This window comes from Populus nigra, chromosome 12, assembly GCF_951802175.1.
Source record: "Populus nigra chromosome 12, ddPopNigr1.1, whole genome shotgun sequence".
Taxonomy (NCBI): domain Eukaryota; kingdom Viridiplantae; phylum Streptophyta; class Magnoliopsida; order Malpighiales; family Salicaceae; genus Populus; species Populus nigra.
This window is the reverse complement of record NC_084863.1, coordinates 5,566,282-5,580,725: the sequence shown is the minus strand read 5'-3', so window position 1 is coordinate 5,580,725 and position 14,444 is coordinate 5,566,282. Positions and strand designations below refer to the sequence as shown.

The window sequence follows — 14,444 nt, the reverse complement described above, 5'->3', positions numbered from 1 at the left end:
TGAACATGAAAATAAGTTAAATTAAATAAGAATTAATGCAACATGTAATCAACCAATAATGTTATCAACTACACTTAATGATTTCATGCAATAGAGCATGAATTTAGTAGAATTATGATGAATTACATGTTGCATTGAATTATAAATAAGTTGAATTTGGATTTGATTTCATGCAATTGAGCATGAAAATATCAACTAGATTTGATATCATGAACGATGTTTAATTTTGGTCAAGAACGCATTGCATTAAATTTTGAGAATTTGTTTGAATTTGATATGAATTTTGACAATCAGGGGTATGGGGTAATGCAATTTAGATAAAATTACATCCAATTGATCATAATCCAATTATATATATATATATATATATATATATATATATATATATATATAATGTCTTATAACATATTTATGTTATATTATTATGACGTTATTGTTCCTGCTATGAACAGTAGTATCACATACAATGACAGGAGCAGTTTGTTGTTAAATGATAATTTAGGCATATCATATGTGGAAATGAAATAAACTATTTGTCATGAACTTAGGTGGAATTATAATGATATTGAAATAACTTAGAGGTTTCAAATTGATGAACATTGGTATTATCTTGTACCAATTATATATGATGGAAGTTTTAAGATAATAATTGATTCTTTCATCCAAAATAGATTGAACATAATGGTATTGTATACGAGTAGTCGACCAAAAACTTTATATGTCCTAACTTCTGGTCAAATATGTATAAGTCCACACAATCTGTCAGTTCTTCAAAGTCAGTTAATAGAGGGAAAAACAGTTTATTGTTGGGTGATTTGCTACAAATGATTGATGATAATATATTTGACAATCCTTTCACTTATCAGCATAGATTTGACTATTTTGAAGCTAGTGACAATGAAGATAATGAGATGTTAGACTCGAATATGATAGTAAATATTGATAATGATGTTGATAATTATATTGATATTGATGATGATGTTAGTGATGAAATAATACTTTATGCTCCTAAATTTGGAGCTGCTTTTAGGTCTACATTTGTTGTTTCTCATGATTGGACACTTAGTCATAGACATTTGCTAGAAAGCTTTGATTTAGAGGCTGAACAAACATTCAACAGTAAAAATAAATTTATTAATATAATTAAATGGTGACACATTAAACATTCGATTGAATACCTAGTCTAACAGTTGAACTCGACCTTTGTTCGATTATAATGTGTGCAAGCACCTGAATGTAAATGGTATTTATGTGGGGGATATCATAAAAATATTAAAATTTTAATATCAAACTAGAAAATGACATACTTAAAATTAACGTAGAGATGATCACTATCATGCCCTATTAATGGGTCATGACTTAATTTTCTTGAGCAAAATATAACAAATAAACTAAAAAAAAAAGGGGTTCAAATAGTGATATTCATTGTAGTTCAATATTCATAAATTCAACAATGAAGTTATGATTTTACCCTTTCAGTCCACAAAATTTGATTTGGTGATGGGGTAGTAAGGTCGTTTTATTTTGTTATAAATAATAAAAAGACTAAAATTCCCAAGGAGAAAAACAAATCCCTAGCATGTAGGAGCAATTTTGGATTTTTACTTTTCAATTAACTGTTAAATTACTTAAATGCCTTTAAAGTAAAAAAGAAAAAAACTTACCTTTGGTCCAGGTTCATCTTTGTCTTTTCAATTTGTTTTTTTTTTGTAATTTCTTGGTTTATCGAGGGTAATTTAGTCTTTTAATCAATATTAATTAATATTGAAATAGAAAAGGTTGTTAGGGCGTGTGGTCCATATATCAGCGAGTGGGAGGCATCCGTACACTTTAATCGACACATGTGGCGCTATTCGATGGCCAAAATTGCCCTCATCCATGTTGTTTAAAGAGCGATCGTGTCCTCTTCCTCTTAGTGCGGTGTGCGTTGGCTGCGGTGAAGCGGTTTATACCTGGTGAACCCTTTTTTTCTTGCCTCCCTAAAAATTACAGGTTAGTCTTCTTTATTTTTGGTATTTCAACTTCAGTTCTTATTCTTTTTATTTTTAATTTTTATTCTTGGCTCTTTTGTGAAATTTTTATTTGTTTTCAATTTAGCCTTTCAATTTCAATTTGTCCTATATTATTTTTTTTTATTATTTTTTTCCTTGATCTTTTTGTAAAAATTTTATTGGTTTTGAATTTCATCATTCAATCCAAGTTTATGGTGTATTATTGTTTTCAATTTAGTCCTCATTCTTTTGATTTTTTTTGTTAAAGTTATTTTTCTTTTCAATTTAACCCTTCAATCAAAAAAATTTAGTTGGCCTCCAATTTATTTTTTTTTATTTTCACCCTCATTCTTTTAATTATCATTTTTTTATTTTAGATCATTTTATGTAATTGATTTTCCCTCAATTTTATCCTTCAATGTTTGATTTGTTAGGGATTGGGCTTCTCGGTTTTTCTATGTATGGTGCTTCCGGTATAAAGATCCAGGTCACGGGTTTGAGAAGTTAATGCAAGTCAACATTTTTTTTGGTTTATTTTTTTTATTTCATCGTTCAATGTAATTTTTTTTAAAATGACTTTGTGGTTTTCTTCAATTCCTTTTCAATCAAGTTTTCCTGATCTAATGACCTCGACCATGGGTTTTATAAGTTAATCCAGGTTACATGTCTATCACAATACTTCAGGTTTACTTGAGCTAGGATTTTTTGTTTATTTATTTTCCAATTCATGCTTTCAAATGTTTTTTTCAAGTTATCATGATTTTTCTTTTTTTATATAAATACTTTTTTTTATTTACTATCATTGTCTTTTTTTTAATATCTCATCAAAATAAAACCAACTTATTAAACTCATTCATGACTATAACCTAAATTATTAGTTTTTTTATGTTTTTAAATCACAATTGTTATGTGTAGCCACCGTTTCTTACAAACAAACAAAAAAGACATGTTCATAGTGTAGTGTGAGTGTACACACTTTTTTACTTTTTTCAAGTGGAATGTTTTTTAAGTAGTTGTTCTAATATAAAAAATAAAAATAAAATAAAAAAATATTTTAATATGTTTTTATTTTTTAAACAGCCCCAACACACCTCCGAACACAGTTAATTTTAGGCCCTGGACATGATGCAGGCATATGAAAAGGTTAGCCTCCTTACATGACATAAATAAAAGTAGCTTAAAAAAGTCAAGAAACAAACATCCTTGACAGATTGCATTGTACGATGACTCAAACTGACAGAAGACCGATGACTCTGTAAGTGTACAAGTGGTTGAGCTTGAGAGAAAATGTTTTAAGACAGCGCTCTCTCTCTCTCTCTCATTCTTCTATTTTTCTAATAAAGCTTCTCCCTGTTATGTCCTCTCCCTTTCATCTCTCTGGACTGAATCCATTATTGGATTTGTATTTTCTTCACAAAAACCTCACCCACATTCCCTCAACACTCCTTTTCCAAATGGGTTCGTATCATCAGACCAGCCCCTAGTTGAGAATAATTTGCAAGGTTGGAACTTGGAACAGCATGCTCCTCTTCCTCTATATCACAAAGACATGGCTAGCGAGAGACGTTAAACTATGACAGCATTATTTTCTTCTTTTTTATTTCTTTTTTCGCAATTGGATATATATATATATATATATATATATAAACACCACGGCATCTGCCAAACAGAACCCAAAGCAATAAAGTCAGCATAACTATATGGATGGAAAACTTGTCTCCCAATATAGTACATGAAAAAGATTATAAGCCCAAAAACTACAGCTAATCGTTTACAGTCCAGCTTCAACATACAGCTTGGGAGCCTCTAGTACCCTAAGCTCTAATTTCTGGCAGATGCATCAGCGTCGCAGGAGGGGGGGCAATACAATAGAATGCTTCAACAGTTTAGACATGATGCACCTTCTGCGCAATCAATTTTATCTCTTTGACCCTTTCATCTACCAATTGCTGGAGTTGCTCTTCTTGATTTGTCTGGTTTTCATCCATCCAAACGCGAGCAGCTTCACTGTCCTGTGACCTGAACATTACAAATGACATCTCCGGATTATAATCACTTGGAACTTCAACCACTTGTTTCCCACTGCTCCCAGAATCTTTCCCTAAGACATCAGCCTTCACACGACTTGAGATGATCGCCACAAAATCCTCCATGTACTTGTCAACAGGATCAAGACCTAGATAAATTAGAACTTCCCAACACTGAAGAAACTGTTTCCTATTGATTTTCAAGGTTTTCCTAACATCTTCAACTGCACTTACAGGTGGGTTAAAACAAGGCACATGGGTTTTCTTTGACAGTTTTCCTTGTTTTAGATACGAAACAGTTGAATTGACTGCATCTTGGATTGGGGCAAAGAGAAGGAGACGTTTTATGTCAACAGAGGTGCGCACGTGTTGGAAGTAATCTAATGGTTCTTCAACTGTCAAGTCATAAACATCTTCCAATATGGCAACATTGCTGAGTACTTCAACAAGGTGACCACCATAACCCTTGTGTTGGTATGGAGGCAACACCAATATCTGCCATCAATAGAAAATCTCATCAATTTACTATAGAAAGTCACATGAAGTGTATTTACCTGCTCCCCCACTGATGTATTAAAATAAAAGAAAATGAACCTGACTGAGCCGCAAACGTGTGCTGTCGGGGTAATGATAAAAACGATACACTGCAGTAAAACCCAACAGTTTATGTTGAGTATCCCCATGTTCATCACTTTTCTTCTGAATTAGGACATACAATTCCCATCCTGGATCATCAACATCAATGGGATTGCTACCTGAGTCAGAAAATACAACTTTTCAGAATCAAACACCTGGACAGCAAGGAAGGAAACAATAAAAATAGCATATTCCTCGACAGACCAACGCCAGTAAAGAATTACCATCGATAAGAAGAAGAACAAGAGGAACCAGGCGACTGTATAGGTGTCCAGCAGCTGTATTTCCTATAACCATGCGAACAACCTGACAAAGCAGGAAAGAACAGTAACCACAGCCATCTCTTTCAAGCAAACCTCTACAAAATACACTAGGAAAAAAGATGCAAATAGAACTAGAAACTGTTTATTCCAGTGTCAGCATCCAGCCCCATAACACCCTCTTTCCCCGCCAAATAAATAGAACTGAGACAAAGGTAATGAAAACAAAGGACCTTTTCTTTTTGGACTGATAATAAATCTTTTATATATCTCTTGTCTGCTAGTCATAAAAGCACTGTGCTTTTAATATAGATTTCAAAGACAGGAACAATCTGGGAACTGCAACAATTTCAGGAATTATGATTGTATACGGGGACTCTGCCTTGAGAGTTCTCTCCTTTGTTTAATCTCCCCTGATCTACATCCTTCCCATTCTTTCTGAATTGTGCACACAATCTACTTCAAATCAGATCTAAAACCAAACGAGCATTGTAATGTTCCAGCCACTTTTCATTTCATAATTCTCTAAAATCAAATTGCAATCATTCGCAGATATTATCCAAATCAAACTCTATTAAATACCTAGTTCCCCAATAAATTACCCAAGAATGAAGTTTAGGGTTTTTCTGCATTCCCCCACTCAACATAAGAGGTTCCAGACAAGCCACTCTAACCATAAACAAAACTTTAATAGCTGAATATGAAATCAAGTACCTCGACATCTGAAATAGCTGTCCCTAAATGACTATTAGAATCAACATGTCCATTGGAGGTTTTGTGTTGCAATATCTCTCCATCTGAGATAATGGATCTGCAAACATTTAAAATATAGAAATCATAAATCAAACAGCAGTGCAAGGACTAAATAAAAGCTTGAGTTAGATGTGCACAATATAACCATAACAAAGCACCTAACAAAATGACTCTCTGTTGAAAATGTCTGAAGGAAGTCATCTTTGTTGTCAACAAGAGTATCGGCAAAAATTCTCTGTGGGTAACAACAAACCAATCAGCAGGCCCCAATGACATAAGAAATGAAGAAAAGCAGTAGCATTGCAGTCATTGTATACCTGAAGAGATGATTTGAGATCCGTGATACCTTTCCCCCCCTAACAACATACAATCACAGCACTCAGTAAAATTCCATTTAAGAACATAAAGCTAGAACCACCCTCAAAACTAAACTGATCGATAACACAAGTTACTCAATATATTGAATAACAAGAATGTCATTACTCACATCAGATGTGCTCTGAAACTTAATATCAGCAAATGCATGGAATGATACGCTGCTAACCCAGATGGTTATCTGTATACAAAGATATTGAACAAAATTGGAAAACAAAACATGGTAGCATAGAGAAATAATCTTGTATTGAAACTTGAGTGTGTGCAGATGGTAAATAGTTAACACAAATAACATGCTCAACATGCAAAACCCTGGTAAGCAGCAATCTAGTGAAAATGTGCATTACCTTCAACTCATTGTAACCGTAGATTTTCCCATCCTCATCAAAAAAGCTATTCAAGTCAACTGGACTAATACGAAAACTGTGTGAAGCACCCACTTCTTCCTTGCTAGAAACTAAGATACCGATCATCAAGTACACATGAAAATCAAAACAAGAATAAAAAAATAATAAATTACTAAATCCAAAATTTCAGAGGGTGCCATAAATGCAACTACACAGAAAACCAATCATCACGAGCATAACTCTTCAAGTATGCAGCCATCTCAAAGTCATGAATCTTTTATTTATCAAACAAGCAAAAACCTGTCCAATTCTCTGCTTGATACTATTTCTAATAATGACTTAATAATGCTCGAGCAAGAACAAAGCTTATTCCCGAAGTTTCCATAAAGAGAAAGGACAAAGGAACGAAAAAACTCTTAATAGTTGTATTCTTTTCCTAAAATTAATATAACAAAAAGAAAATTGCATCTCTGCTCGTACATTTTCCCAGTAAACAAAAACGAGTCAATGACACCAGCCAAACAGGTTATAAGTAGAATAAAATTCCCAAAAAAAAAACCTTAAAAGTTGATTATAATGTACCCAGGTAAATTAGGATGCACTGATTGGCCTCGATTCCAGCATCTGCATCAAAGATCAACACAAATATCACTAAATTAAGCAAAAATCACTGGAAAGAGTTGGTAACCAGTGAGCAAAGTTAATGAGAAATTGACTAACCGATATTGGAGAAGCCAACACGACGGCGTTTCTTAGGCTCGGAGATTGGATCGGCGGTGGGTTGTTGTTTCTGCCCCATTTCTTCTGATAGCGGGTGGGTTAGGGTTTTGAGAGCGGGAAATGGGAGAGACTAGGCGGGAAATTATACCGTACAAATGACACATAGTCTGGATTAGGGCTTTATCTATCCCCTGTAGCTAGCGAATTTGTGCGCGTGTGAGTGTCACGCGAGCTGACAAGACAGGGATTCTATGTTTTTGGAATGCTACGATTGGATTTTGTTATTATTAAGAATTAAGAAGAAATCCAAATGGAGTCTTGGTTTCATTGTTCATGCCCTGAGAAGCATAGTTATCCGATCAAAAAATTAGATTTTAGATTATAAAAATTAATTTAGGTGAACTTGAATTAATTTTAAAAAATTAAAAAATTATTTAAAATTTTAATATTTCAAGGAAAAAAATTAAGAAACAATTCATGTGAATATGAGTTATATATATTATAAATAATGAAGTTTAAAAGATTTTATATTTGGTATTTAAAAAATATTATTTTAATATGTTATTTTTTTAAATTGAAGTATTTTAATTAAAAAGATTTTTTTACCTCATATTAAAATAACATAATTTTTTTCTTGTAAACATAGAGTTTTAGTATACTAAAAGACTTCAAATTTCATATTAAAAAAAATAAAATATTCTTCTAGTATTTATATAATGAACTTTGAAAATGATTGATAACCAACTAAAAAAATATATAAAAAGATGAGTTTTTAGCTAGGAGAAAAAATATATTTGAAAAAAAAATTGATCTTAGCTGGGTTTTGCCAAGTCACGGGTTAATCCAGCGAGTCAAAGAAATCTAGTCTCAACCGGGTTTTTCCAAGTTTTGCTTATCCTGCCAGGTCAACCCGAGTTTAATAACCATGTTAACAAGTTGAATAACATAACTTGGGGTTTTTTATGTTCTTTCAATTATTTTTTGTGTTTAGTTTTTAAATATTGGCTTATTAAAAATCAGTTTTTTATAATTTATTTTTTACCATATGATTACAGCCTTATAGATTAAAGAAAAATCTAAAAGGGATCGCAATTTCACAAATAATGCACTGATAAGTTGGTGTGGTTTTGCACAATGACTTTGTTTTTTTAAGGTCTTTTAATATATTTTTAGTATATAGTTTTTTGTTTTATTTAGTCCATTTAGGCTTGAAAGAAAGTCTTAATGTTGGAGTGATACTAGATTTTTTTAATATATATATATATATATATATTAATTTTTCACAACAAATTAAAAATTAGAGTGCCAGAATTGAAAAAAAAAGAAAGAAATGTCAGCCATTTTTTAAAGCACTTTGCTGTCGGTGCTTTCAGGGAGTTCTCTTTGCTTGGGATTGTGGCAAATTTTGTTTACGGTCTCTTTACTTTTACAATTAAATATTTTAATCCAAAATTTTATTTTGTTTAATTTTTAGTGTATCCTTGATAGGAGAGAAGAATGAGAAAAAAGTTGCTAACAAATCATGGAGATGAAAAAAAGTGGTTAATCTATCAATTTTTGTTGATAAAATGGTTAAATTTAATGTCAAACTATTTTTCTTGTCAAGAGAAGGGTCATTGAGATGTTTTTAAAATTATATATTATGGGGAAAAGTAGATTAGTGTTGCGGTGGGGTTTTTTAGGTTTAATTTTGTATTTTTAATAGTTTTTTGGGTTATTTGATTGATTTATTAGTTATGGTGTTCTAAAGGTGTTTATTAATTTTTTTTAAATAAAAACAAGTTTAAAATAAGTTTTTAGATCATAAAACACTCCCTCATTTTTACAAGCACCTTTTTGGTGGTTGAAATTCAAGTAAGGGGTGAAGCATCGTCTACTACAAAAGATCTATTTTTTTAAAATATCATTTGATTTTTATTGTATTGTCCAATAATATTATAGAATGTTTTTTAAAAAATTAAAAAACATTTTTTTTATTCAATCTATCATAATTTTTTTTTTGTTTTCTTCAGTATGAGCAATTTTATCTATAATATTTGATTTTTACTGTGTTTTCCAAATAAGATTATAAAAATGTTTTAAAAAAAAATTAAAAAGCATTCTTTTTATAAAACTTTTTTTTTTGTTTTTTTTGTTTTTTTCCATACGAGTGTCAATTTTAGCTATCACATGATTAAAAAAAAATATAGTTTTAAAAAAGTTGTTAAACTCAATCAGAATTCATGATTTAAATCACAAATTTAACAAATTAACCTGAGTTGATCAAAGTTATTATGAGATTTCATTATCTTAATATTAAAAAAAAATGACATCTTAAAATATTTTTTAATTCAAGTTGAGTTTTGTCTAGTCATTTAACACTCATTTAGATTGATTATTTTTATTTATGTTTGTCTCTCAACTTCCTAACGTAGTCTTTTGTTAACATTAAAGTTTTTTATTTAGCATTTATTTAGGCATAAAACTACTCAGTTTATTTTATTAAATGTATGAATTACATTTTGAGTTCATGATTAATTTTATTTTTCAACTAAAAAACATGTTAGAAATATTTAGACAATTTTTTTTGTTCAAATTTTTTTAATCCGACTCAGTAATTAAAAACAATTACTCAGATTTTTTGTACATTCAATTTTTTTAATCCGAAACAACGTCGTTAAAAGAAATTTAACTAGTGAATTCTAGTTAAGGGCCCTCAAGTTGCTTCATTTTTTATTGAGGAAATTTCCATTTTTTGGATCGTGAATATAACCTAAATTTTATATACGTTATTTAAAATCTTTATATGAAGAAATAAATTAATAGAGAAAAAAGAATGCTCACTAAATTAATTATTATTCATATAATAGGAAAAACGAAAAAAATCATAAATTCTAAATGTTCAATAATTGATATTGCTAATTTACAAATAAAAAATTGCAATTCTAAAACTATCAATTATATATGTAAATATTACCGATTACTAAAGATAATTTAATAAAGATATTAAATTTCATTTCCCAGGAAAATAAAGGTTATCTAAAAAAAGTATTATTTACAAGAAATTACGTATAAAGTTTGACAATTTATAATATATATTTTTTAAAAAATAAAAATCAATGAGTTGTCATTAAGTAATTAACTAACTACTTGGTTCGCGCTTCATTGTGGATTGAATAAAAAAAATTCAACACAAAAAAATAAATACATGGGCTTTTCCAACTGTTTTTTGATACCAAGAAAAAACTATTATAATCATAAATCAAAAGGCAGATACATGTATTTAATTAAATAAAATAAAAATTATATGTGTCGATAAATAAATAAAAATGTTAAAGATAACCAAAGACTAAATTAGAAAACTGAAAGATAAATATAGATGAAAATAATTGATCTTACAACTAAATGTTTAATAACTTAGTTTTTTATAATCAACTTTTTATCTAATCAAATAATAATTAAAATAGACATACACATAAAAACGATTGGATAAAATTAAAGGAAAAAAAATATTATGCAAGATTGCACAAAAAAATACATACTAATATTAGAAAAAAATATTATCTTATGTGAAAACGAAGTAAAAACCAAATGATATTTAATTAAAGACTAAATTGAAAAGTTGAAAGATAATTATGAATCAAAATATATGGTCTCAAAACACAGTCATAAATCTAGTTGTATTTAACAACTTTATTTATTAGAATCAATTTTTTATTTAATAAAATAATAATAAAAAAGACAAATATGGGCAAGAGATTGAATAAAATTGAAGGAAAAAATTAAGGCTGCATAAAAAGAATGCCTATATATATATATATATATATATATATATATATATATATATATATATATATATATATATATATGTTGCAATCTTCTTCATAAACTAAGTAAAAATAAAATGATATTCTATTAAAAAATTCATAAAATTTTGTTTAATCAATTTATTTTAAATAATCTCAATTAAAACTAAATACTCGTTAGGTTGGGTATCCCACACATGTGCTTAATTAATCAATTTTAATTAATTATATTTAAATAAAAAATAAATAAAAATCAAAGCTAAAAAAGGGTCATATGCTTGGCTCATATTAGAGAAGCTAGCACACCAGCATGCAAGGCAAAACCCTATACTTGCCCCTTTTTTTTTCCTTATAGAAGTGGTTAACGACCTATTGTCTACCTACCTAAAATTTGATGGCTACAATGGTAGTTAAAAAATTGAGAGATTGTTTTTTTTTATCTAAAAATTCATTTTTGAACTTATTCTCATCTAAAAACACATAATAGATATCATTGGAACATCAAAAAACAAATTTGTCAACCCAAAGTACTAAAAAAGGTGGAAAATATAAAATCAAACCGGTAAGATTTTTCTTTTTTTATCCTGATATACTATTTTAGACAAGATTAATGTTCAAAAACACATTAATGGGCTCCCCTCATTGAATAGAACTCGTTCACACCACCATCAATTTTTTTATCATCGGAATGTGGCCAATAAACGACTTTTTTTTTCCTCTCTCATATTCAGAGACTGAAAAATAAATAAAATAAACTTTTGAATGAAAACTAAAATTCTAAAAACTATAGGAACTGAAAAGGAATAAAAATAAAAAGAGGTAGACTTTAAACGTATGTTTTCATGAATTTGAGACTGACCATTTGATTTCTCTTTATTTTATACTTTGATCTTTTTTTGTTGGAATTTTTCTTTCCTTAATAAATTTTTAGAAATTGGGCATTAATTTGGACATAGAATAATGCAATTGAAAAAAAATAGTTTTAGAAAGAAATTGAAAAAAAGGTATTGTGAATTGCTATAGTAAAATGTCTATTTTCACCTAAAGATAACTAATAAACGCTTTTAAAATATCAAAAAACCAATTTATCAATTCAAAAACTCAACCAGTCAAAAAACACACAATTAAACTAGTAAACAATTCTCTTTTGACCTTGAAAGACTTCTTTCAGGCAAGATGAATGTTAAAAAATTGTTTGTGTATATGCCTTGTAGTTAATTGGTTAGGTACATATAGCATCAACTTTGTTCATATAAATATATTTAATTTATTTTTTTCTAATATTGATCAAATATTTTATTAATGAACTTAAAGTAAAAATAAAGTTATCAGGACAAAAGTAATTTGCAAAAGAAGTTATCAAGTTGTTATAATTATGAGGTTTCGATTACATTAAAACATTGTTTCTAAAATGTTCATAGTAAATGTTTTATTAAGACTGAATATTAATTAGAATTGTTCAAACTTGTACATATTATCTTCTTTATTTTATGAAAGGAAGTAATTGTTCTCATAAGCTGAGATATGCGGGATGCCTAGAAGTAATATGTAGGTGTTTGTTAGATGACATGTACGCTCAAATGACCCGCATGAGAATTCCATGTGGAGAGATCATATGTGTCTATGGAAAAATTCCAGTGACAGTTGTGTGACCTTTATACTTGAGATTACTATGTTATCTTATATAAGAAATGTTATGCTTTGATCTTTTTACATATTGTTCTAATCAAGGGTAATAAATGGATTAGGTATAACATGAACTATATGCAGGTATTTAAGTAATCAAGAGATGATTTATCTTTCTAGGTGAATTAGAGGAAATGTTTCATTTGTTCTCAAATAGTATTGATTATAAATCCTTTTGCAAAATGAGATGAAATTTGGAAAGAGTTTCAGATCTTATTCAAATAATCAATGACTATAGTATTGAGAACAAACATGGTTTGACAGAGTAAACACATTATATGTTATAATATATAAATCAGAAATTATTGACGAATGAATAATAATTACATCGAGTAACAGGTCATTGAAAGGTCAAGCAAAATCTCTAACGACTTTTCTAATATTTGAAGGATCATGAAAGGTTGTTAAATATTATACTTAATTTTCAAATATAAATCAACCAATTATTAAAATAATAATAAATTAATTTATTTAATCCTATTTTATTTAGAATTGTAATTTATATTTTGGCTAATTTATCAAGAACCCAATGAATCACACACACAAAAACCATTGGTCAGAAATTAAAATGAAATAATTACTCAAGTGTGACTCCATTGTAAATAAGTTTAGTGTGTATGTGTTTCGGGAACCCAACAAAAACATCTTAATGTGACCCTTATCGTCGAATGGAACTTGTTGACACTAAGATCAACCTTTTTTTTTTATCATTAGAATATGATCAATCAATAAATTTATGTCTCATATATCACATACATGGACTGAAGAATGAATAAAATAAATGAATAAAATAAACTTTTACATCAAAACTAAAATTCAAAAAATTATAAGGACTGAAAATGAAAAAATAAAAATAGACAAACTTAAAAGTACTTTTCGCAAAAATTTAAGATTGGCTATGTGATTTCTCCTTGTTTTGCACTTTGATTCTCTATTGTTGGAATTTCTTTCCTTGGCCATTTTTTAGAAATTAGTCACAGAACAATGTGATTGAAAAAAATATTTAAAAATAAAATTAAAAAAAATTGTTTTTAATACTATAGATTATTACAATGAAATCCTAAATTTTTTAATATATTTTGTAACTTAAGAAGTTAATAGATATTAGAGAGAGAGAAATCTCCATCTAATCATTAAGATTAGTTGTATATAATTTTTCATTAAAAAAATATTTATATTAAAAATCATAAAGGAGGTTGCTAACTTATTCCTTATTATATTTAAAAATTGAATTAGAAAACAAATGTTTTTTTTTTGAAATTTTCATAATTTATTTTTTCAATTATTTTTATAATTTTATTAAAAATCATGTTTAGCCTTCAAGTAAATTTCTTATTATATTTTAGAAAGAAATTATTTACTTTTTTTTTTCTACTTATTTACCCGACAGATACATGGGATGATAAACCCTTTCTTTATATTTAAGACTTGTAACATTGGACACCCATATTTAGCTTGATTTGTGTAGCTACTTTCTATCTCTACCCCGAATTAAGTTATTAGTTGTAGTTTCTTTTTACTGGAATGAAAAAACAAATAACATGTAGCGTAATTTATATAAATAAAGAGAGAGAAAAGAAAAATCGTTGTATGCATTTTAGTTCTACCCATCCCATAATTACAAGACCCGCCGCCCTAGGGTCGACCTGACCCAAGGTGGGCTTAGCTTGTGTGATAACTCTTAAAATTTGTTTGACAAAGATTTGCTCATAGACTATATTTAGAAATGCGGTATAAACAACATTGTTAAAAAATTTATTTTTTTTAAAATTTAATATGATTTATACGTTTTGAATCTTTTAATATGCTAATGTCAAAAATAATTTTTTTTTTTAAAAAAAACATCATTAACATGCATTTCAGC

General features: G+C 28.6%; 1 protein-coding gene across 1 annotated transcript; it reads right to left on the bottom strand.

The window, feature by feature from the left end:
* Window positions 1-3,660: 3,660 nt before the first annotated feature.
* On the bottom strand, window positions 3,661-7,350 carry LOC133670262 (histone acetyltransferase type B catalytic subunit). The gene is made up of 10 exons (XM_062090790.1): window positions 7,110-7,350; window positions 6,972-7,013; window positions 6,390-6,499; window positions 6,155-6,223; window positions 5,985-6,023; window positions 5,826-5,902; window positions 5,629-5,725; window positions 4,879-4,960; window positions 4,613-4,773; window positions 3,661-4,513 (listed from the first exon to the last, which is right to left on the bottom strand). Exons 1-10 carry the CDS (start codon window positions 7,186-7,188, stop codon window positions 3,878-3,880), a joined length of 1,392 nt encoding a protein of 463 aa, XP_061946774.1. The 5' UTR covers window positions 7,189-7,350; the 3' UTR covers window positions 3,661-3,877.
* Window positions 7,351-14,444: the final 7,094 nt, after the last annotated feature.

Bases quoted from the DNA above. Each gene is read 5' to 3' on its own strand.
- LOC133670262 (XM_062090790.1), bottom strand. From the start codon at position 7,188: ATGGGGCAGAAACAACAACCCACCGCCGATCCAATCTCCGAGCCTAAG. The intron at 6,500-6,971 runs GTACATTATAAT...TCGGTATCTTAG, and splicing joins GTGCATCCTAATTTACCTGG to TTTCTAGCAAGGAAGAAGTG. The intron at 4,514-4,612 runs GTTCATTTTCTT...TATTGATGGCAG, and splicing joins CACGTTTGCGGCTCAGTCAG to ATATTGGTGTTGCCTCCATA.